The 26,608-nt window shown below is 33.5% G+C and overlaps 1 protein-coding gene and 1 pseudogene across 3 annotated transcripts; both read right to left on the bottom strand.

Moving 5' to 3' along the window:
- Positions 1 to 256: 256 nt before the first annotated feature.
- Positions 257 to 25,779, bottom strand: LOC148627289 (uncharacterized). Of its 3 annotated transcripts, none has more exons than XM_088570852.1 (4): positions 25,505 to 25,779; positions 22,503 to 22,594; positions 22,242 to 22,274; positions 257 to 6,396 (listed from the first exon to the last, which is right to left on the bottom strand). In XM_088570852.1, exons 3-4 carry the CDS (start codon positions 22,271 to 22,273, stop codon positions 5,910 to 5,912), a joined length of 519 nt encoding a protein of 172 aa, XP_088426978.1. In that variant the 5' UTR covers position 22,274; positions 22,503 to 22,594; positions 25,505 to 25,779; the 3' UTR covers positions 257 to 5,909. The 3 variants fall into 3 exon arrangements, with proteins under 3 accessions (XP_088426978.1, XP_088426985.1, XP_088426968.1); XM_088570859.1 differs by having other exon boundaries at positions 22,503 to 22,547; XM_088570842.1 differs by lacking the exon at positions 25,505 to 25,779 and having other exon boundaries at positions 22,503 to 22,712.
- LOC148627290 (uncharacterized) lies at positions 11,184 to 14,091 on the bottom strand (annotated as a pseudogene).
- Positions 25,780 to 26,608: the final 829 nt, after the last annotated feature.

Below are 26,608 nucleotides of genomic sequence, written 5' to 3'. Positions count from 1 at the left end.
AGGCCTTAAAAAAATAGTTTAACCCTACCGTAGGTTTCATGCGCATGTTCACAGGACATGATAGTCAATCTTGTGTCTTTGTTTTGTTGAATTAGATAACTAGTATTAAAGGTCACCTTGGATCTATAAACTCTTTTTTGTCGGTGCCTTTCAGACCTTGCCTAGAATTTTTTTTACCACTTGTTAAAGATTTTATGGTGACTTTAAAGGCGTTTAATGTTTATGGGTGCAAATGCATTTATTGCGTTTCATCATATCCGTTAGTTTAAACATATTTTATTGATTTTATAAAAATCAAACATGTGTACAAAATAGATCAAAGTTTGACAAACAGGATTCTAAAACAAGCAGGAAGCTTTTATTAATCCGCCTCCTTATCAATACTGACAATTTATACTTTTAAACATACAACAGGCATGCTTATAGGAAATTACAGACATCATGTACATATTCTAATACATAAATACAATGTAGATATTAAAAATGAAAAGAAATTAAATAGAAAATCAAAGACTGAAGTCTTCAAAGTTGCTAATCGTCACATATTCAATGCCAATGATTTTGGCTTGCTTTCAACATCCGAAATGGCACGAATGCGATATGCTCTAAAATCGGGTGACTTCTGCTAAAATCTTGATTCCCTTGATATTACTCTTTCGTAACCATGATGACCCGAATGTGTCCAATCAAAACAACTGGTTACCAAGGCGGGTAATGTTTTCAGTTAATGATTCGATGCGAGGCTGCAAATTTGATCGCTCCCTCACCGGGATTCGAACCCCTTCACTACTCTGACATCTATGGCACCACCTTCTGTACTAAGTCTAACGCTCTAAACCACTCGGCCAAATAAAATATACCTTTCGTTAACCGAGTGATACTTCCTCGTAAGTAAATCTAGAGCGCGAACATTAGCACATGATGTAACTGAATAGGACAAGCTACATATATATATATATATATAGAGAGAGAGAGAGAGAGAGAGAGAGAGAGAGGGGGGTCTGAAAAACTCCCAACGATGTTAGAACTGTCAAATTTGCGAAGCAAATTTTTGGTCGTTCCCTCCGCGGGACTCGAACTCGTACCGCTGTGACATCTATTGCAACACCGCCTGCACCAAGTCCAGCGCCCTAGACCACTCGGCCAGCCAGGCTATATAAAAATGTAGCTTTCGCTGGCCGGGTCATTCCCCCTCGCAGGATTAATCTAAGGCTGCAACTTAGTACACGATGTATGGTAGTACGGGAAAGTTAATCTAGGTGTTACTATGTAGGATAGAGGATCAAATTAATGATGTATGTCACAACAAATCAATATTATACAACGTCTCAGAATGTGACGACTCTATTCGTTACACTGCTCCATCGGATCAAATTGATACAGGGAAGATAACGTAAACTTATAGAAGGGTCTGAAAAATTCCCACCGATGTTAGAACTGTCAAATTTCCGAAGCAAATTTTTGATCGTTCCCTCCGCGGGACTCGAACTCGTACCGCTGTGACATCTATGGCAACACCGCCTGCACTAAGTCCAGCGCCCTAGACCACTCGGCCAGCTAGGCTATATAAATATATACATATATATATATATATGTATATATATATAATGTATAAGACCTATATAATCAATTGTATCGTGACTCTGTGTCTGAATCGGAAACTGGGTAATGTTCAATGCCAATCGATCATTTCATCTTTTAATGTAATTTTCCCTTTCTCATACAAGCAAAAAACACACGTAGAACACATGTGTATGATGTTTAAGAGGTACATTTTGATCTCGTATGAAGCAAGACGTGAAGCTATGATGGTAAACACGGTACTGATCAACAGCTTTATGTGGAGTAGTAATATATATAATTATGTAAATCACATGCGAATGTAAAGTACTGAATTACGAGTACAAGAAGTCGCTTACAATATTAGCGACTTAAAAAGGTATAATTATGTTGATAAGAATGGATGAAGTATTGAAATGCAGTTCAACAGAAGCGTTTGCTCTGAACAATGTATTTTTTTAACAAATTTAAATATATATGAATATTTTCATCCACTGTTAGAATATCTGACCCATACAATAATAAATACATACCGATGGGCTAGTTTTAAAAGTGCATTTAAAGTTTAAAGTACGAAGTTGGTCGTACTTATGACATCGAAAAAGAAAATAATAGATTGATTCTACATGACCACATGAACAGTTGGGAAAGTGTATAAGATTTCGCAGGAACAGAGCTGCTGTTCATGCAAAGCCTTGCACGTCTTTGTCTTGTCCCTATATAAAAATATAGATTTTTCATGATTCTCAGGTTTATTTTTAAATAAGCTTAGATAAGCTTTATGAACGAGAAATAGTGGCAAGCAATTCCACAGGGGAATAGTCGAAGGCAGGAAGTATCCAGAGGACAAGTTTGTGCGTGTACGAAAAGTAATGTTATGAACTTGATGAGTAAAATGGCCGTGTGGATCACCTACTGAATTAGGAACAATGTCACATAAATAACTTGGGATTCCTTGTTTATAATCTAATACAACAAAATAAGTCGATGTGTGTCCCTTTTATCGAAAGTATTTCCCAACACGCATCTTGATTAAGTTTTTATAATGATGTTAATTTTGTCCCTCCCGTGATAATATGCATATATATTCTACTTGAACACTCTCTAACTTAGGTGTGGTTTTCCCAAATGACGTTACCATATTCAAGAACAAGTCTGATATTAGAATAGTACATTTTCTCCAAGACATACCTGTCAAGAACAAAACACATGTCCGTTCTTTTTCATTAGAAGTTTGGAAAGCGGGCAGACACACAGCAAACAGGTTTTAAGGTTTTATCCCCATGTAGTTGTACGGGGTATATAAAAATGTGTGTTTCGTGCACGGTATGATTTCTATATATAAAACGGACATAAATCCAAATACAATAAACAGACGCTAATTATAAAAAATACAGACTTGAAAAGTAAAAAAATAGACGTTGAATAGAGAAAGTATAAACATCGAAAAGAAAATACACGAAATTAATCAAAGTACTCCTGTACTGTGTCAATTAATATGGAATGAGTTAATTCAATGTTTAATGCTACTATGGTATCAGTCAGAAATGGGACAACTTGTCAACGTGGCTTGATTATTGATGTGGGTATTTTTGTGCAATTTTTTGGAATGAAAAATGTTAAAGTGTAAGTTTGCGATTTTTACTAGTAGGGTTCTTTCGGTTCATCTATACACACATAGCAATCTTGCAGATGTATCTTACTATACAATGGACCATAATGGAGATATTGACAATTTTCAGACTTGTTGAGACCCGAAAATTTTATGTTGTGATATCCCAAACACAAACCGGAAGTAATGATATAGAAACCCAGATGGAAGTCAGAGACAAATAAAGAAAACTATGACTCTTATTTGATCTTCAATGATAAAACCTGTTAAAGTTCATTTTAACAAACTTTAAGAAAGATTGTAACCTTGAAAATTGTTTAATTCAACGACAAAGTAATGGGACTTTTAGTAGTGGTTTTACACCTACATGCTCATTAGTGTCGTAATACAAGTTACTAATATACATTTGTAGGAAAGCCCATTGAGCTCATTTCCACAAATTAAAAAAAAACATCGCAAAATAACGCGAAACGAACGCGAATTAACCCGAAACGTTTGTCTTGTCTGTATTTAAAAAAAGAAGAAAACGTTTGATTTTTTCGCACATATTATTACAATTTGACTTTCCAATTTTTTTTCTAGAATTTTCAGTTTTTCTTTTTTGTGTTGGTGGTCGAAATTGAGAGATTCAAAACTGTTTTGTTCTTAATATAAACAATGGCGGATCCAGAACAAAAATGGGGGTGGTCCCGAATGAACGTCAATTGGCTTATTTTTTTTTCCTCCTCGAGTCATTCATTGCAAAAGTTGAGTTCCTACTAACGGTGTGTTCATGAGTCATCCATAATATAATCTTATAAAACAATTAAGTTTTGATTTCAATATGAAACTACACAATTAACAACAAACGACAGGGTTTAACTACTTTTCTTTCAATTTTTGCATTGTTCGTGTTTGCTCATGGAATACCTGATGTCATTTCAAATAGTGTCTATCACACCAAGACAACTGAGTGCCTTAAATTTTTTTTTTTTTTTTTTTTTTGGGGGGGGGGGGTGGGTTTGGGTGGAGGGTTCTTTGTCACTTTCTGAGAAATACTTTTTAAGCTGGTCGTGTGCACGGGTCATGCGTAATCATCAGTCGTTTGATGACAAAACACCTGTAATCGATCGTATGAGCAAAATGTATGAGCAGCAATTTTAAGGTGATAGACATATGAGACCAACGTATCCTTCTGACCAAAAACACTGAGATATTCTCTAGGTGACCCATACTTAGGAACAAAAAAATACAAATTTATCAATGGTTCGGAATGAAATGCTTTTATAGAAGCAAGGATTTTTTGAAGTCTACTATAGACATCTCCGGTAAAATTTGGAATTTCCGTTCATCGCTGAGTTGTTAGTTTGCAAACAAAAGTACTACAATATTAAGCAGTAATCGGCAGTGATTGATAAAATGGTTTAATAAAGTGACGCTTTGAACAGATGAGCGTCCTTGACTTCAGATAAGTTCGAAAATTGTGATTTTTTTTCAGCTAAAATAATAACACGACACCCTGCTCCAGCTTGTTGTTGGAACCTTGGTGACACAAAAGTAATTGTCTAGAGCTTGTTTAATTTTGGCAGTTAAGTACCAGGTAAATCATATCGAGTACTATACTGCCAGTTTGACACATTGGGATATTGCATACTATAAAAGGTTAATTTAATAATTACCACTGTTCTTTGAGACAATGAAACCAAGAAAAAAAGTGAGGTTCGACAAGAGGTGGTCCGATGCACCGTGGGACCAACCTTGGATCCGCCACTGATAAAGTAGTACTCATATTTGAGTTTAGTCAAACGAAGTCATTTATTAAGCTTTTATATCAATAATGAGAATGGGACGAAAAGAAACAAAACAAAACAAAACAAAAAACAATAACAACAACAACAAAACAGAATATAGGAGCAACAATCAACTTTGGTGTAAGAAGATATGATGCCCAAATTACTAACAACATAAAAGAATAATTCGGTTCCTTTACGGTATTAACGTGAGTACATACATAAAATTATGGATTAAAACACCTTCAATTGAATCTTAAAGCTTTCTTTTTTTCCCCTAAAAATGCATCAATAACAGCAATGACAAAACATAAAGTATGTATCTGTTACGACAGCCGATAAGTGCTACCTACCAAATATTTCATTTCAGCAGAGGCATATCTATTAGTTATCTATCTGCCCCTTGATATATAGAGACCACCAAGAAGCTTTGAAATAAAAAATGGCGGCAAAAAAATGTTCTGCTTGTCACCGATTCAAATGCTTTCACTTTCAAGGAGAATTTTATTCATGACCACCATGGCAGCGAGAAAACTGAATGACATTTAAAAACGAAAATCTCGGTCTCCATTGACTTTTGCACAAATCTTATAACTTTTTATAATATTTCGCGTTTTTTTTTTTTTGGTCTAAGTTTCGCGTTATAACGCGAAAAATATTTTTTCAGTCTACGAAAATAAGCTCAATAGGCTTTCGTAAATTTCTCGTCTGAAATAAAAATGAATGAAACACAAATTTATATTAATCACGTGAAATTCGGTAAAGTCGATATAACCACGGAGGGCGCTAAAAGTTTTACAAATCTCTGGACTCAAGCGATCTAATTGAACAAAAAAAAATCAATAAAAAACAAATGTCTGTTTAAAAAAAAACACGACAATTTTGCTCAATGGTTTCCCATTTACAAATTTAAAGTTGTATTTAACATTTTGATTCCTAAACTAAAACATGGTCAATTCAATCCCATCTTATCTTAAAGTTTTATTACTGTTAGATGATGTAGACTGATTTGGTATACAATATTCCTGACACATTTCAACGAGATCAGCCTTAGTCCCGTCAGTTTTGGCGTCAGCAAATAAACCCGTTATTGGTTCATTGTTTGGAAGTTCATCATTCTCCATGTCTGGTAAGTTGTCTATGGTATGAAAGAAAAAACTGTTTAAAGTTGGATCGTGATTATAGACCGGCTTCTTTATCGTGTTAGATTGATCTGCGGTCTTAAGTGCCATATTACCATTATAGAATCTTATGCAATCTAGCACCAAGATAACAGCTATGATTAGGAATGTTATAATTGTACCAAAGAAGCTTATGTCCAATATTCGGTGATCTACCGCTGTTGCTTCTCTCTTATTGGTGCATTTCCTAAGTTGCTTGCGCCGTATAAACCACAGTAGGAAGCCGATAGGAGGGTTGATGATCGTAAACAGTACCAGTATTCTGTTCTTTGGCCTGAAATTGTGATTTAAGATTAAATGTCTCTGATTAATTAAGTGTTAATGCTTGGTGTTTTATTTATTTAATATTGATTTTCATATATCAAAATATTGACGAACAACAAAACAAAACAAAAACAAGCTTTTGTTTTCGTAGCGGTACCTTATGATATGCAGTGCATTCCAGTAAAATACCGTATTTGCTCTGTAAAAGAATAAAACCGATACAGATAGATAGTTACTTTAAACAAGAGGCTCTCGGAGAGCCTGGATCGCTCATCTGGCAACCCATGCCCTATTAACTAAGTAAAGGTATCATGCCTTGTTATCATGTTTGCCCCCCCCCCCCCAAAAAAAATGCCGAAAAAATCACATATTGTTGGAAGTGCCTTCGAAGTATTTTTAAATACTCTGACAAAAATTTGGCCCCGATGCCCTGTTATACCATCGGCCAATAACTCACATGACCAGGATATTTGATATTTCAGGTAAAATATTTTTAAAAAAAAGTAAAAACCAAGAACATTATATGACTTCAACAGTCCAGTTAAATCAACTTCTTGTGTATTAATGTATTTTAGATATGTGAAATCAGTAAGTCATTACTTTTTGAAAGTACCATTTCTTTACAAAACTTCACATTCAGTATTGAACTTATTAGTTTGAGAAAAATGTCCTTACTGTCTATAAATAAAGAGCTTTGCAGAGCTCAGCATGATACGACTTAGTGGTCGAACCCTTAAAAGTTGGGGCAAATGTGGACACATTATTAGTCTTTGACACACTTAAGCACAAGGAATTACAATTCATTATGGACACAACAACTCGTTTGGGCACAATATAGCACAACATTTGAAATTCAATTAACAAATTTCCAAATCAGACCAAAAAATCAAAAAGTCGATTTATACGGGTGTGGCCCTTTGACCCCTTATAACTCGAAACAATTAGAGATATTTGAAATTTGATTAACAATTGCAGGCATGAATTTTCATAAAGAAATCCAATGACAAAATATTGAAATCCGACCATTAATAAAAGAAAGTTGATATTTGGGGGGGGGGGGTGTCCACTTTGACCCCTTATAACTCAAAAACTGTAAGAAATATCTAAAATGTTTGAAAGGTTCAGGCCGGGATTTCCATAATGAATCCAATAAAAAATTCGGAATTGGACAAACAATAAACTAGTTATTGTCTGGACATCAGGAAAATGCATGTTTCTGCCCATAAAGTAAAATAGGTTTAACCATTTTATTGAAAAAGGTAGATTTGACACTCAATTGACGAATTATGTGTTCTCCCTCTCTGTAAACTTCATACATCGCTTTACTAGCCATATCTTCCTGCCCACTAACAGCTTTATTAAAGTTTTCTGTCCTGTTTTAGATAATTCCGAGGAAATTACATTCATTCACAATTTTCAAATCGGATCCATATAAATAAATTATAGATTTTGACTCTGTCTACCGCATGAGAAAATCATGCTTTTTTTGTTTTGATCATTTTCTACTGTGTTAAACTTAATATCCCTGCACATAATTTGGCGGAAAAAAAATCTTCTTCTGAGCGCTCCAATGAATTTGCTGTAATTTGCGACTCATTTGTACTCGTTAGTCATGTGACTTCTGAGTCTTATAACCATCTGATGTCAATCAAAAGGATAACCGCCTTAAAAGTACTGCCATCATGAAAGAGATCTGGCGGATAAATATTTAAAAGTATCAAATTGATTATTTCGTATAAATACGAGCCGGTTTTTGCAATATACGATTGAAGTTACATTTTCCGTAATGGATTGTCAAAGAAAAATTCAAATACATATATAGAAGTTTGAACTATATCTTATCAATGCCTTTGATATCCATATATGGATTATTCGTCATTGAGTACGTTTAAACCTAAAAACAGGCTGTCAAGATTACACATTGAGAAACAAAATAAAAATAAAATGAAACGAAACAAAACAAAACAAAAATGGACATGAAATTTTGAATCATCACGTATTGTGTGGATTGGTGGTTTTAGTAGTGGTGAAAGCTTTGTCCATGTTGTAAATAATTAATCTTTTTGGAAATACGGAAGAACAAATTGCCACCTGCTGATTATGATTAGCTACTATCAAATTTTCAAAGTACTTATGAATATCTCATGACTTCCGATGTTCAGTGCCATCGGCTCTTTGATAAAATATTAACAATGAGTTTACATCTGATTACAAGCAAGAAAAATTAAGCACATTAAAGTCATTGACTTAGTTAAAGATATTTGGTGTACATATGAAACAATCAACCACGCTAGCATTTTGTTATGTCATTTTACCACCACACCCTTTAGCATGATCTATACGACCATTTACAGTAAATACACCATTCGGTTTACATAAATCGCTGAGGTTTATGCAGGTTTTCCGTTATTGGTAATATATGGCATGTAAATTTCCACCTATACATTATAAGTTTATTGCACTTTAGGCTGTGTATAATAGTAAGACTATTTTCTTGTTCAAAATAATCGAACTTGAATTTCCTTTCCATTTTTCGATACCTATATTTTTAGCTTCTTTTGTTTTTGTAAGGTATTTATATATATTTTATTTTTTCTATGTTTGTTTCCCCAAATTAATTGTTTTTGCACTTCCCTAAAATTTGGTTGCATTTGGAGGTTAAGATCAGTTATTTTTAAACAGTTTTTAATAATATCAGTAGAGAAATACGGGATTTTCTTTTTTAGTCCAGTTCTATTTATATCTTTAAAACTTAGGTTTATTCTAATGATAAGAAAGTTATATCCGAATTTATTTTAAATACATAATGGCCTACCTGTCTTCTTTTGATTCTATGAATCTTAAAATCCATTTTAGTTTCAGCGCAGCAAAGTAATTTTTGACGCCCGTCAAGTTTAACCCTCCTTCTATATAAATGAATATACATGTAATGGTTTGTTTTTTTTTTACTCGTTCAGTTTTACTTTTCCAAATGAATTTGAAAGTTTCTTTCTATATAACTGTATAGTAAATTATCTGAAATTTATCTTACGTTTACTAAATAGAAAATTTGTGGTAATACGAACGTTTAAACTATCAACATTTTACCTATTATTGACAAATTTCTTATTTTCCATGATTTTAGTAAGTTTTCCTTTTTTCATATTTGTCTTCCCAATTTAGCCTGTCGCATTCAAATTTATGTTTTTCCCAAATAAATCCCTAGAATCTTCACAGGTTGTTCAGTAACTTTGATTTCGTCAACTTTGTCTTTGCATTGTTTCAGCTTACCTAATTATATTCTTTTTTTTTCTTTATTAATCTTCAGACCGGAGAAGTTGCCGAAGATTTCTATCAGGTTTAAAGCCTTGTGGACATCGTCTTTAGTTGTTAAAACAGAGTCTTATCGTCAAGCTACTTGAGTTATTTTTATACAACGAATGATATTTTTCAATTTTGTTTCTATTCCCTTAATATCATTTGTTTCACTAAGTTCACATGCTATGATTTCTACCACTATTACAAAAATGAGGGATGACACGGACATCCTTGGCGAATCCCCCTGTTAGGAGTCAAAGGCGCAGATAGCCACCCATTTGTTAAATACGGTATTATCTGTATATAAGGTTCGTATCCAATTTATATATCTTTCACTAAATACAAAGTGAGACAGAGTACGATGTAGTAGGATAGCAGAGGTTAAAACAATCTTCAAACAACGAAGTTTAATGCACCGATATATAATACGGCTATTTTTGAAATGATTTTTAAAGGAAAGTCATGCTATTTTCAAATTAGAATTGTCGTACAAACGTATTGTGGTCACAATTTGTGAAATTTTGCGTTTTGTGAGGGCGCCCTGTTTTCCCCCACACGTACAGACTGTTAAAAAGTAAATTTTGAAATTTTGAATTTTGAAAACATGAATATAGTTTGTTAAAGATCTAAGCATATTCCAAAGAAAGCATTAATGATTACACAAAGCTGTAATTTTGAATAAAATATTGACATGCAGAAAATATTGACGTAGTTTTGCAGATCGTATTTTTTGTGCCAATTTTTAAGCCAATTTTCATCAATTGAAGAAGCTCGTGCATGTCTATCGACCACAGTGGTTTAAATGTATAGATTTTGTAACCAGGTACCTTATGAACTAACTCTCAATTTTGTCTAATGATAAGTGATAAGAAGTATTTTTAATTAGTAAACAAAAAGGTCTATATCACCTTATAAATACGGAATTTCACGTGCTCCGTGTATAATCTATCGCATATCGTAGCCAGTCATTAACTAGTACGCGCAATCAAAATTACATTCTTGTGTTGTAGCATTTTGCTAATGATATGTTGTGTACTATTCATTCTGCTGGGTTTGCTTTGTTAAGTTTGCAAGAAATCTTCGATAGAATTCTGTATTTGTGTTCTTATTTGGATATTCCTTTATTTGTATTCAAGTGACATTTATACGACTCGGACCAAATCTGAGTATGATACGTTTTAATTCTGGATTGTAATGGTCAATGCGCATAAATTGCCGTTACGAGCGCTGTTCGTACCCACAGCGGTAGCACGACGTTACGACGTTTTGGGGGTTATATCAGAAGAAATGTGGACGTTATTTTTCTTTGACAAGAAGTTATCTGATAAATAATCATGAAAAAGTCACAACTATTCGTAACTAATGACCAACTGCAAAATGCAATCTAGAATAGCCTTGAAGAACTCAGTCTGATGTTTGTAATGTATTATTATACAATTGCTTTTATAAATAAATAAGCAAGAGAGCAATATTATTTGTAATCCCCTTGAAATAAATAATAGTTTAAACGCTATTGTTTTTGTAAGTGCGTTTTTGTATTTGTGACATATTCCCACATCCGTTCTTTTCTAAAGGCAATTTAAAATATTCAAAATAATTAAACATCATATTCAAATACACACCATTTAGTGACTTGTTAAATTCCAACCGATTTCCAAGCAGATCCCTTCATTTCGTTCAGAACAGAGAATATATCAAGATGGGTGTTTTCAGAAAGTTTATGGATTCTTCGGGTAAGTTTGAGTTGCGGGGAGATGTATATCACTGACGCAGAGGGAACAATAGCACGTTTGTCTTTCAAAAGTTTATAAGACAGCCCATATTTCGTTTTAAGGGGTTTGAAGTATAGTCCTCGTATAACGTTTGAATTTGTGTCAAAAGATGTACCCCAATCATCGATTTCACTCTTAGCTGAACTTTCCGGGCAGGAAGACGCGTGAAAAAGATAGTAGTAAGAATTTTCGTCGTCTGTATATAAAGCTAACAAAGTACCATCATGAATTAAGTCAGTCATTGAATATTCTTCATCTTCTGATTCGACATCATCCGAGCTGTTCCCAACACGTTTTATCGAGACCGATTCTTTGTCACCGATTGCATAGCAATTACAAGAAGCGTAATTACCTACTGCACAACTGTTACATGAATAACAAGAAAGATATCTCACTTCAAGTTTTTTGACGGTTTTGATGCGGATGCACAAACCTGGTGTAAGGATCTTATTCCCGGGATAGGTTGATAGTTTTCGTCAGAATCGCGGTTTATTGTTTCTACATATTTAAAAATACGCCTTTTATAAACGCTAGATTTCGTGACAAGTGCGTTCTGAACAACCGTAATTCCCCGAAGTACTGCTAAATCAACTTGATTTTTTCAGGAAACCCCCGACGGTATCCTGTGGCCCTTTAGCGTGACTTGTTTCAAAGAAGTTGCGGATGCAAATATCATAATGATGATCGGCACATATATGGCTTATACCGAAACAATTACGGCTCTTGTACTGTACGGGACAACCGTCGGTGTATTCGTGTATTACTGTAACATTATAACAAATTGAATCAAGATAATCTTTGATCAGAGTTTGGACTGTAATTGTGAAGTATTGATCATGTCTTTCATCCGGACTTATCACGAAAAAGTGTTCTGTAACAATAAAAGGATCTTCAGTAAGCTTTCGATCCCATCCAACTCTAATATTGCATGCCTATGAATGACCGAAACGTGAATTGTGACTTCCGTTCGTTGGAAGTACGTTTGCTGTAGTTCTACTCTTTCCTTACACCCGTATTTCTCAGAGTAGTCATGAATAACAATGTAATGATTCGGAGGTAAATTCTCCTTCAGATTCTGAAGTTGCGAGTTTTGCCAAAGCGCACGGAACTGGTGGCCTGCAAAATTTTCAAGGACTTTTCTGAAGTAATTGAACATTTCAAAAGGTTTTGTGCTTTTTCTAACTAAAGTAAGTTTCTTTTTATTTTTACTGGTTATGTATTCGTAGCACTCCCATTGCACGGTAGGGCTATCGGGATAATCAGTCAGAAACTGCACCAAATGAACACCACAGCTTGAACATTTTAGTATAGCACCCAATGGATCTTTAGCACACAGAGTAGCAGTTGCTTTATCAGTGAGATGTTCATATACCGGGAAATTTTCAACTTCAGCGTCTGTTAGATCCGGAATAACTTATCTTTTCTTTAAGTCCATGCATGATTTAAACAGAGATTTCGCTTCCAAGTGGTAGCGACAGCAGCATGTTACTCTGTCTTTATGTGTTGCTGATCTGACAAAAAAACGGCTTAAGTCGTTCGAAGGTTCTCTGATTCATACTTATATCAGGATATTTTACTTTAAAGTCATTAAAAAATTCTATCTGAGCTTTATCTGGTATATATACACTGTGCTTTGAAATTTGCTTTGGTGCCAGACGGACTCTCTTTATGTCATTTTTATTAGGTGAAGGACGAGAATTGTTAGGGTGTAACCAGAAATCATGAACAAGTTTCTTTGTATCATTTGATATCGCTTACTTCTAGTCCTTCGTTGAACATATTTAAAACAGGATTCTTCTGAGGAAAATATTTGTGTCCTAACCCTCTTTCACCCTGAGATATGTTTCAATGGAAGGCCAATTTTCTTTGCCAATGCACTTTTTTCTTTTTATCCTCAACATTTGTACCACTAGTAGAAGCAGTAATTATGCGTACTGCAGTTCGTGCACCATCAGAACGAAGACACTTGGTCTGACCTACAACTTCACGCAAGTCTTCAATTACAGCCTTGCCTAACTCTATTTCATTCTTATCTACCGGAGTAACTACTACATTAAGATGTTCAAGATTTACGACAATAGGGGACTTTTTGATGTTTAGATAAGAGGCCATTACAGCGGTCCACGTTTAGGCGTACAAGGAAGGGCTTTCTTTAACTTCTGAACGGCGCGCAATTTTTCCATTATATTAGAAAAAATCTTTCGTATATCATTAATTGTTACATAATTGTTTTCTTTTATTTTTTGTCTGTATGCACGTTTTCTTTTCGTTTCTCTTTCTCGCTTGTCTTTTTTTATTTTGCCTTTGTTTTCGTTTTCTTACTGCGACATTTTTTTCAGATGGATTACTCTGTGTCTCATTCATTTTATTGTGGTTGTGATATTTGTTGTTTGATTGTCTCTTCCTTTCTTTTTTTTTTAATTTCCATTGTTTTATTCTTTCTGACCCCGTGCAGGTCCGGGTGTTAAAAGAATAGGCCTGCAGCAGCGCTAAGCTTGTCGTAAAAGGCGACTAAACAGTGCTCAGAACTTTAGCCGGGGGCTAGGGCGCTCTGCCCACAGAGCAACTGGGATGTGTGCCCCAGGTGGTGGAATGGGGTACCCCTGGCGTGTAACATGCTGGGGTTGTCAGGCTATACTACGGAAAACCTGACAGCAAACCATAGTGGTGCACCGTGTTGGGAAAGATGTCACGTTCCTCGCACGTTAAAGAACCCTACTGTGGTATTCTCCCGGAGTAGGAACCATAGGGCTCCGCCACAGGAGGCTAAATTGCCCGACCCTACCCACCTCTCCCTATTTCCAGTGGCAATCAAAATTTGTCGATCACATTGTCCTTGTGTCCCATCCCTTTTCCATTTCATCATTATTTCATGTTCATTTTATCATCAATTTCATGTTCATGGTCTGAATATAGCTGAAATATTGCTGCTCGGACGTTAAACCCCAACAAACAAACAAACAAATTTATTCTTTCTGCTGTTGAAAGTTTTTCTGGGGAGGAAACACAAAAAAAAATTATTTATAGTTTTGTATTCTTAATCATTTCGACCTTTTTTAGAACGAGAGCGTTTTATATGTTTTTTTATCCGAAAAACAAGTAACATTAAATGATGAATGCTGGTGTTGATGTGCAGTGTATTTATATTATTTCCCCATATCGTTTTGTTCTCATTACAGTTTTTATTTTTCACCGAACCTGTGTATTAACGTTATCACTAAAAAACTATGCGGGTAGAAAAAAGTTTTTATAGGCCTATATGCGATTGCGATACATGTATGCGAATATTTTTTTTAATCAAAAACTTTCAGCAACATACATGTATATTCAATATAATGAATGATGTAGATTTCTTTTACAATAAGAATGACATTTTCTAAATCGCACTGGTGATTTTTATTTTTCAAACAATATCGCATTTATATTGTTGTTTTTGATAAAATTATAACTTTATAAGGCGAATTGTAGCTGTTAAGTGTAAACTCATCTGGAAAATTTGACAACCACACTTACGGAACATCGCTTTTACCGTATTTTTATTGAAAACGTGATTTTTACGGCTTTGTGACTATTTGTAAGATTTGTAAATTATACTGTTGTGGGAGTAATAAGAATCAGAAATTAAAACTCTTGGTCTTAATGAAAAGCTGAGAAAAATAACATTGAAAAAACAACTTTTGTTGGAAAACGGAATCTATCGAAAATATAAAAAAAAAACAAGCCGTGAACTTTGCAGAAATTTTCGTAATGCGAAAAAGAGCATGTGTGACATTTTGTAAGACTCAATAAAAGTTGCCGTATTTTGCAAAACTCTGTTTTTCTTTTAAAATATGTTGAAATTTATGATTTTAAGTGAAATAACATTACTTAAATGTAAATAAAATTTACGTCTATCCATATTTGATATTTGTTTGAATTAGTGTTCTTGTTCTGTTGTGTTCTGTGGGACAGTTCGTTCTTGGTCTTTATGAACAATTGCTGGGGATTGACGTCACCGTGACGTCAAAATAAAACAACGTACAAAAAGGTAGAAATTTTCCAATTTTTACCCCCCCCCCCAAAAAAAAAAAAAAAAAATTCCTTTTATTTCAAAAAACACATTTTTTATGTCATTTTGAATTTTTCTTGCGACTGAAAATGTTACTTGGGACAGCTGAAAAACTACGGTTTTCAACATATTTCGGAATGACTATATTCCCTACTTGCGGAGCTCGGGATGCAGCCATATTTTATCGTGTTTTTGCAGAGTTATCTCCTGTAAGAGCAAGTATAATTTCGAAGTCTCTCTAATCGATGTTCGGATTCGGGTGCAGAAAAAAGAGGTAACTCGAATGAAAATGGAATCCCCAGCAGACAAACACAACGGTGTTTCTAAAATTTACAGGGTGTTTCATTTTGTTGGTAGGTTACATAGGGATGATTTCATTTGTATCCCGGGTAAAGAAAATTTATGACAGGGTCGGTAGAACGAAAAATTCCCTTTTGACTTTCGAGATTTTCTAAAGTATCGTCGATATCGGATGGAAAACCTTACGTGTTCCGAATAGACACCTGCTCCAGAGGGAGATAAATGTTGACAAAATGTTGGTCCGCAATTCGGGAATATGAGCACGGCGCTTTATTCTGACATTTGTGCAGCTAAATATATTGCCACACCCGTATTCTTTAAGAATAATTTATAATTCAATAGATTACTACAGGTTAAATTGTTTTGTCGCATTTTTACCGGTCGATTACGCCGCTATTTTGAAACAAGTACGAACAGCGCGCGTTAAGTCCTAGACTTTCAAACTTTCGACATATAGTACTAAGACTAATAGATTTGAGAGATGATTTAATGCGGCTTATAACAAATCTTAGTCAATAAAACATTAAGCAATATAAAAAAGAGAATTGGATCAATGGTTTAGCTAAAGAAGAAATTATATAAGTGTGTCTAAACATTTAAACAGGAGTTCATATAACAAATGTTTCTTATGTATAAGAAGGCACAGTGAAATGTTGCGATTGCATTAATTGTATAGATCCGATAAAACATTTCCTTTATATCCACAACTAGGCATTTCTAAATAGTGTGTCCAGTCTTATGCGGTATTCCAATTGGTTTGGGATGTCTGACTCCAAAGGTCGTTTCATTATGGTACTATATTGGTGGTGTAATAAGAAAATTGATGTTATTTTTATGATTCTCTGTTTATCCGTTTCTCTAGGGAACCCCCCTTTCGCTATAATACATTTGTTTATTACCCGTGAAGAACAGGGATTCCATACACATTAAATCAGGGCTAAAATGATATCATGTACAGTAACTGCAAATTTTTATTTGTATGTATAACAGTATAATTTATCATAATACTGAACCTTATTTCATTATTTAATCTATAAACAAGGAAATAAGCAGGCTTGGTAATTCAAACATTCTCTTTCGCTTATGCATGTAGTAACCGACCGTGATATACCTCAGCGAACGAACGCTTTACACAGCAATCAATAACTATACTAATGATTTTCAGACCTATATGTATGTCAGGCTGAAATCGTAATATTGTTGTTTAACTTGACGCTACATGTAGCAAACGCTTTATCATTAGACTCAAAAGAAATTAAACACGCAGAGCCAAACTAACTAGGACAACATTTAAATATTCATATTTATCATGTTAACTCACACCCAAGCGACAAGTATTCATATCTATACTACTTGGATGTTTTCACAAACATCCAAGCCTCCCCGAAGCTCCTTTCTTTATTTTAGTTCGTTTGAAGCGGAAAACTTATTAATAAAATAACCTGCAATGTTACAAAAAACTTCTACATGAAATATGTCAGCTAGGTTGGAATACGAAGGGGTAGAACAAATCGCTATCATCAATATTATCCGGTCAGGAGGCAGGTGCAATAAAATTGAAATATCCTTTACTTTCCGCAAAGATATTCTCGTTATCTGACACGCAGGCTTCAAAGCTACCCCAGTATCCAGTCACAAAATATCTTTGTGAAGGATACGAGTTTACCTGCCAGAAAGTTCAATACTTTTACATACTTTTAATTTACGATAGCTTAAACATGTTCAGAACCTATTCTTTCGACTCCTGGGTACTATTAGTGAAAGTTATGTTTTTATTTTCAAGAAAGTATTCCAAGTCAATGGCTAATAAGCTTTTCAAACCGAGAAAAAACTTGTTGCTGACACAAATTAACAAACTGGTCAGAAAAAGTGTGTTTGTGGTGCAGTTTTTTTTCGCATTTCATGACCTTTCAAGTCGGCCTTTCATTTCGGACTGCTAAAATTTGAAAGTTTTTGGCATATTAACCAAAAAAACTGCTGCGGAGGGCACTATACGCTAGTTTGTCTTAAATATAGCTATTAATTCTTGTATGAGACGGAGTTTGAGCTGATCTGATGTAAAAAATTGGAATTTTTCTTACTAGCAATGGTACAACTTTTTTTTCTTAAAAAATCATTATTGATCTTTGACCCTATTTTGTTAGAGGCGTGACCACACTCGATGCGTACGACATTGATATTTCGATAGGACTTGAAATTAGCTTTCCATCGATATATAATTTAGCAGTATTATATTCCGCATCCTCCCAAGTCAGGGTTTTGAGCCCACCTGACATCACTCATTCATATTTAGCGGGTATCGTCCAGCGCCATCTAGTGAGTTACTTAAATTAAACCTGGATCCAAAATCCAATTAAATCACTCGTAATAGAAACTCTCCGATATAACTTACAAAGTGGCTACACATAGCGTCATTTTTTTTTCAGTAAAGACTCTAAACAGAATCTACAGTTATCATTTTTGCTCATATTGCATCATTTGTGACATCATGCAAATTTCAGTCACTATATGGGATTGTCCATTACCTCGTATTATTGTTTACCTTTCCACAGACATTTTATGTTAAATCGATTTTTATTGGTGCTTCTCACCCGGAGAAGCAACCAATCGGAATTGGCTGGTCGATACCCGCTAAATATGAATGAGTGATGTCAGGGGTTTGAGGGAGCGAGGGTGGACCCAAAACCCTGACTTGGAAGGATGTATATTCCGGTGCATTAAATTCTCAAAAATCGATAGCCTGCTATCCTACTAATATATAAAACTCCATTCTAGCGTGTTTCTTGAAAAGTCAATGCATAATACCGCACCCTTCTACATTGAAATTATCGGCGTAATCGACTATATCTTGTATTCGTTTAAAATTAAATCCTATAAACATGTTTTAAGGTTCTGCTAAAGTCAAAATGTAGGACATTAATTATCAAGATAATTTTAGTCAAGATGTGGAAATGCAATTATTATGTACGTGAAAACTTTGCCTACTGCTTCTTTACGCTGTGTTCTACGTGAATGTTTGTTTTCTTCACAAAACAACTTACTAACTTGCTAACAACAGAAGTGTAAACATTAAATTTAAAAATAAATGTATAGATTTACTAGAACAGAACTTTGTTCGGAAATGCAAATATGATGTAGACTAAATTTCTATTGCAGTACAAGCTAGCAATAACTTGTGAAAAATTGCCAGATTTGAATGAAAATTTCAATATTTTATATTTCATTTTCAGTATTTAGCTGAGGAACATGTACTCTAGCAATGCTAGAGGTTGTTTGGCAAGCTATTTTCTTACTTTGTGCCATCCTAACCTCTAGCATCTGACATGTTGAAAGCCACCGCAAATGTTAATTAGCTAACCATGTGTTTTAAAATACTTTATGTCTTTTATTTACATAAATGAAGTTTAACCTATCGCAAATCGAACGATAAAAATCCTAAATATTTGTTAAATACCTAGAAAACATTTGTAATGAAGACAGTTGTCAAAATGACCAGAAATTCTTAATTAGGTCACTAATTTTACGGAATACAATATATTTCTGACAAAACGAACTTCAAGTTGGTAAAGGCAATTCGTTGGTTAATTTGATATGTTCATTTCGCAAATTTTAAAATCCGTCATTTTATCAACCGGAATTACACACTCAAAAAGCTAAAACCAAATATGAAGTTCATTTTGACTGCTTTTACAAAGGATTTCCAGGATTGCTGAATTTTCTTATCAGGTAGGTCATTGTTTTTCTTTAGTTTAGTCACCTTTTCCCGTGTTATGGTAAAGAAACTGTGTAAAACGTTTTAAATGGAAAATAGTTTACTATAATTCTGCCGATTTCAAGGAGCGGCGGAACCAGCGTTATGCAATATGGCGCTTTGAAGTAAGAGGTTGGGGTAAGAAGGAATGGACTTCCAACCTCTTACGTTGTAGGAGTATGGATCATGGCTTTAAATATGCATAATACATTTAAGAACAGGACTATCTGAATTTTAGACTTCAAATCTTGCTTTTGACAGCTGTCGATTTATTCTAAAAATTTGTTTCGCTATCTATTGAAACAATCTTTTTAAGTCGCTAATATTGTTAGCGACTTCTTGCACTCGTAATTACAGTACTTAATATTCGCATATGATTTGCATAAATATGTAATTATACACTATGTAATGCCGCTGAACTTCGCTGTGTTTACCGTCATTGCGTCATAGTTCAAGCTTCATACATACGATATTAAAATGTACCTCTTAAATATCATATACGTGTGCTGTACGTGTGTTTCTTGCTTGTATTTACATGAAATGATCGGTTGGCATTGAACATTACCCAGTTTCCGATTCAGGCACAGGGGCTCGTTACTAGACTATGTAGCACGGCCCCGATATCAATGAATTTGCATTGCCGGTTGTTTAATCTGGTTCCTAATCTAGTACCCTTGTCAATACTACAAGCGACCCGAAGATCGCTACAACTTGTTTAAAAAGTATCATACACGTAGCTATGTATGATATTTTTACTTGTATGAGAACGGGAAGTTTAATCAAAAGATGAATTGTTCGTTAGCATCGAGTTGATGTAATATTACCCAGTTTCCGATTCAAACACATGACCTCGTTACAATTACTATATATAGGTCATACATATTGACATAAACTCATAATGCAATACATGGTTATTGTCCAATGGCAATGATAATACAAACAAACATAATTGTATACTGTATAATGACGCATGTAACTTATGTAATATGATAATAATACATTATAACATATTATTTCTTATATCAAGGCAATCTGTTATATAAACAGAAATTAGTTTCAGGAAGTGCCCTGAATTATGTATAACATTAGATTTAAAAATTGTTTGAAATTTTTATGTTGAAACATATTAAGAAAATTTATATTTTGAAACAGTATTAAACGTTTGGTTTGATATGCCTTATAGTGTAATAAAAATGCTCTTTATTTTCAATTTCCTTTTTTTTTTTTATTTTTTTTTTTTTATTTTTTTTTTTTTTACGAATTTTGCATTTTCTTTCTGTCTTATCAATATTTCAATTATATGGACTTAACCGAATTTTACTAATTTTTAATGGCATCAACGTAAGTTGGTCTGTAACCAGCAATGTAAATGCTCCTGAAAAAATCCAACTGAGATGACTTTTTGCATTTTGATTTTGAATACATTGGTCAACAATCCTAATTGTTAGTTGCTTTATATAATGTTTTATGCCATTAGCATTTTGACTGAAAATAGGAAACCCAAGATTTGGTAAAGTTAATTTAACTTTTGTAACCCATGGATTTGAAATACTTTTATTTATATATTTTTGAACCATCTAGACTTAATGTGTGTTCTAAATATTTAACACAAGAAATAAGAATATTACCTTTAAGAGGTATTCGCTCTAATTCAGCTCGACAAGGACCATTTGATGTTTTGCGGTGTACACCCAAAATTTCTTTAATGAATTTGAGATGTAATTTCTCAAAAGGTTCTGAATCTTTAAAGTTTGAGAATGTACCCCATATTTCACTACAATAAGTAAAAATAGGTAAAATTAATGTATCAAACAGTTTTCCAAGAAATTTACAGGGGTTATTCAACCCAATTGTCCTTTTTATTTTGAAATATGCCTTTCTTGCTTTTTCCATTAAAGTGTTTATAGCTACATTGAAACTGCCATTATGTTTCATAACAATACCCAGATAGCAATAATGTGACCCTGTTTCAAGATTGAAATTATCATATTTGAAATGGTTTGAACAAGTTTAACCATTTCAGTTGAACACTATAACTTTACATTTCTCCACATTTACGTAGCTGAAGAATAGAGAATTTTAAAGAAATCTATCTTGCCTGAATTTGCAATCGCCATCAGTTTACCCCAAGTGATGAGACAGTCAACTCGATTTTTACTATCTCGCCCCCTTGTTCCTCAAATTTACAGACTTAATTCCGGTAATGAATACGAGGCTTTATTTTACGATTCATAAGTGTAGATTTTACAATGTAAAAAAGTTGATGGAGAAATGTTTGTTAAGAAAGAAATCCGGACAATTTCGTTGTAAAAAGGCAATTTTAAATGCAATATCAACACTGTTTAATGCGAACATTAAGTTATCAACAAATATATTAACATATATATATATATATAAAATAATAATGATTTTACCTGTAATATACCCTGTATTTACAGGTTCTCCGTAATATACCCTGTATTTACAGGATCTAACACTGCAGGAAACCTTACAATTGAAACTGTAACTGTAAGGTTTTTATAACAGCTTTGTTTAATAATGTATATTTTCAACGGGAAAAATACTCAAGTCATCGCACGAAAAGAAAGTGTCTACTGACGACGACGACGACGACGACACGCAATACCAATATACGCCCGCAATTTTTTGCAGTCGTATAAAAAGACAAGAGTAAATTTTACATGTACCTGCAATATTTCCGCTCCACATTCGTATTCATCCTAAAAAAAAGAACAGAAGTTGGTAAAATGGAGTAATATAATTAGTCAATTGTCTTCCTATATATTAAGTCATCTTGTCAAATGTTTTTTTTTTCTAAACATTTTTTAAGCAAGCAATTAAAAAAAATATGCAATCATTCCAATGCAGATGATACTTCTCTTATTTACATCTCTTATTTACATTAAGAAAAAAATCAGAAAGGTTTCATCGTTCGTTTTGTTACCTACCTGTAAGTTGACACACGCCGATTTTCCAGTCTCCTGCTGCTCTCCCTGAAGCGATAAATGATTGTCTTGGTTTTAGTGTCGCAGAACAGCACCTGACAAGGTACATGAAACATCAATATTTCGGAATTTCCTGGAACCGTGGTTACTTGTGTATTATTTCATAACAAAGAGTTTTTGCACGTGTTCAACAGTACACAGCACAGTAAAACTAGATTTGTCAAAATATCAGTCCTTTGTTTTGACAAATCCATTTGTCAGGTTTGTCGAATTCTGACCTCAAACTCGACTGAACTTGTATTTTGTATTTTTAGTGTCCTGTTTCGACAGCGTGTGAGTTGCTCGTTAATGATTTTAAGGTGAGATAAAAATAAATGAATTAAATAATAGCACCAAAAATTTGAACTAAAACAGGTGCAATTGAAATTCTACATATTTATTAAGACCACTGTCGTTTCTCTGCATGAAAACAAACAAATCAACACACAAACTCAAAGCAGATCAAATATTTTTTTTTAAAGTCACCTAAAATATCAACTATTATATTGTTTTTGTCAACAAGGAAAGTATACTGGGGCTTAAAATTTCTTAAAACTATATTACAAAAGTCATCATAGCATTTAATGACGCTTTCACAGGCATAGACGGCTCCGATCCCCCCTTTTTTACTCGACAAATACTATCTCTGTCAGATTTTTAAATCTTTTTTTAAATCGTATTTTTTTTTAATTTCTGGTACAGTTTATTAAGAATATCACTAAAAATGCATTTTGCCATTATCTAATTTAAAAATGAAAGTATAAGTAGACGAGTGTCAGCGGTAGTTTCAAGTATATTATTTTCGAAGTAAAAGTTCAGTTATTCAGACGGCTCTTATTGTACCTTTTCTCTATACCACGAAGTTTATGTGACTTTAATTATAGGACATGTAACTAATACTTAAAATTAGTAGTCTGTCTTTTTTTGCAAACAGTTTCCCATTTCGCCTTGAATTTAAAAACCATTCAACATCATAAAGAAATCATAGTTAATTATCAATAATAATAATAATAATAATAATAATAATAATAATAATAGAACAACCGAATAGTAATTTCAGTTTTATAACCTATGCATTCGGAACGGTTATTGCCACCTACCAATATCAATATAAAAAGTAATGCCCGAATGGCCTACGCTTTAGTTTGGTGTACTGATGATTTTTGTCTACTCATTTACATATACAAGTCATTGACCAACAAACAATAAGGGTTAACAATTCGAAATATGCACGGGGTATATTCTCTTTATAAAGCGAGGACCAAAATAGCAATCAGTCTGAGTTTTTGAATTTATAAGCTTTAGACAACACTTAGAATGGCCTTGCGTTTTACCAAATATATATTCACAATGTATATAAATATTGGTAAAAAAATAGACAAAAAAATATAGAAACCATATACATGTATAGATGTATGCCACTTTTTAATTCAAGTACAAAAATAAGATCAAGAGGGTCAACATGGTTAATAGGCATAACAAGTTAAATGCAGACAATGATAGTACTGTTTTAAAGGAATATTTGAAATTTTTAGCAGGCTATACGAAATAACATGTTTTGCAAAAGTTTACACTAATAAACCGCTGTCTAAACTGTTCATAGATAAAGTCGGATAATTTCATAAATCTACACAGTACCAAACCATATTATGCGAATAACCAAAAAGCTGGTTATCAATTGAATTAAAAAAAAGACTACAACTTCTTCATATTCCCATTGTCATAATGAATATTTTACGTATATTTCAAACGTCAGTTTTGATGACTTGCGCTTATTCTATGAAATTAGAAAAAAAAAATTTTGTTAAGATTTTGTTAACATCAAAAAGCTGATAGTACACGCCCTTTTTTAACGTTCAGGGGTTTTATTGGTTTTATTGAGAAAATAGATTAATTATATAATCATGTAAATTGCGACTGAATTAAGTAGCAATTCACATAAAATTCAAAGTCTGCAAATGGTATGGTAATACAATTTGCAGACAAACCAACCGAAACTCTCTGTACTTAAAATTTACTACAAAAAATCTAGTCATCATTTTCCCTTTACCACAATGCCTTCAGCTAACAATCTCACACTCCTATTAAATTGAAAAAAAAAAAGAAATCTTTCAAAATGTATCGTCCCTGAAAAAAAGAACTGATGTCGTCGGTAGAAATGTTTTTCATCACAATCTTTTTTTTTGTGACAGTGGTCCACATACCCGGACGGTCTCAGATCTAAAATAAATGCGAATACGAATACCCATATGGGTCGGGCTGTACACATACGATATAGTTTTTGTGAGGCAAAACGGTAAAACAATAACTAAAATAACATATAACAAAAACATTAAATATTGAGGTTTGAGCTAAGTTAAAAAAGAACTACATTAGAAAAAATCGAAAACTTCAGACAACACTAACAAATACAAAAATACATAAAGCGTAAATAAATCGGGAAAGAGGGAACATTTGCAAGAAATTGAATACAAATCTAGTGTAAAAAAATAGAGAAAAGACGCTACATGAAAATAAACAGGGACTACATCCATCTCTCCCCAAAAACAAACAAAACAAAAAACATAAAAAAATAAATAATTAAAAGAAATAAAAATCCAAAAGAACAAAATTAAAACAACTACAATAACAAAAAAAAAAAAAAACCAACCAAACAAACAAACAAACAAAAAAAAAAACAAACACCCCCACCCCCACTCAAAAATAAGTTTTCAATGATCAACGACACTCGTTATAAACTTGACTCTAGATATGATTTAAAAAAATATATAAATATATAAGATTAACGTTATGATTTGGTACCCGATTCTTACAATGACAAATTATAAGCCTACGTTAAAAAAGGACATCTATTCTTTTAATTTCTACCCCCCAAAAAAACCCTTGTTATCTCCTTCTTTAAGACATAAAATCCGTTAAGTATAAAATATAACCAGGTATAACATAAATCCAAGGAAACATCTTACCTGTAACTCCAGATGATGCAACTATTCCGTACGTCTCTCGGTTCCAGGTGTTCTCTAGAATTTCTGCTATTGATTTAACTTTTTGAAATCCAGAATTCTAGACAAAATTTCACAATTTATTGAATTTTATATAGCTACAAATGTGTCAGCACAAAGACAAATTATTTCTTTGATCTCCGTTTTCAACTTTTAGAGATTTTATTCCTACTTTGGATTTTTGATTTAGTGAGAGAATCACCGAGTGTGATGAGTACACAGGTATTGTTGTGAAATGTCAAAGTGCTTCCAACAATTGAGCAGGTGTCAGTTTTCGGAGCTGTATTTTGTTTTAGGGTCATTTTCGTTCAATGGTTGTCATTCATAGCGAATGAAAATAATGAAAAAAGAGGTCAACACGCTTTCATTATGCAACAAGAGTATCCAAATTCTGGTGACGTCATGAAATAGAGAAAGTCTTTGAATGTTTGGAGTTGATTTTTTATAATGAAACACTAACCCCCATTTTTCTGCTGTCCAATAAGTTTTTTTACATAGGATAAAGTAGACACTTCCCAGAAAAAAGTTACTTATTTGAAACACACACACAAAAAAAAAACCAAAACAAAACAAAACAAAACAAAAAAAAAAAAGAACACACAGACAAGAAGCACTACCGCTTCCGAGGCAGCGCGGAATGACACTTTATAGCCAGAACTCCTTCATTGTTCATTTGATACATCTAAGATAACGTAAATCAAATTTTTGGTCGTTCCCTCCGAACTCGAACTCGTACCGCTATGACATCTATGGATACCAAATATCAAGAGGCTGTGATTGGTAGTTGCTGAGAAAAAGTGTTTATCCCGCCCGCCCAAAACATTCACCATACTTTAACCCCATCTTTTTAATGTGAAATTCGGCAAAAAATAAACAGTCGTATTGTTATCTTTGTGCGGATCAATGTCTAATGGTAAATAATATGTGCGAACGCACGTCCATTTTTTTTTTTGGGGGGGGGTGGGGGGTGGGGGGGTGGGGTATGGGTTATATACAAAAAAATCCAAAACGCTTAAATTTGCATACTTTAGTCAATGTCAAATTCCTCGGAATATTTATGATTCCGTA

This window comes from Perna viridis, chromosome 1 (genome assembly GCF_037379345.1).
Source record: "Perna viridis isolate PV_CMFRI_1.1 ecotype Kerala chromosome 1, ASM3737934v1, whole genome shotgun sequence".
Classification (NCBI taxonomy): Eukaryota; Metazoa; Mollusca; class Bivalvia; order Mytilida; family Mytilidae; genus Perna; species Perna viridis.
Note: the sequence above shows the minus strand (reverse complement) of the source record. Positions and strands in the feature narration are given on the sequence as shown.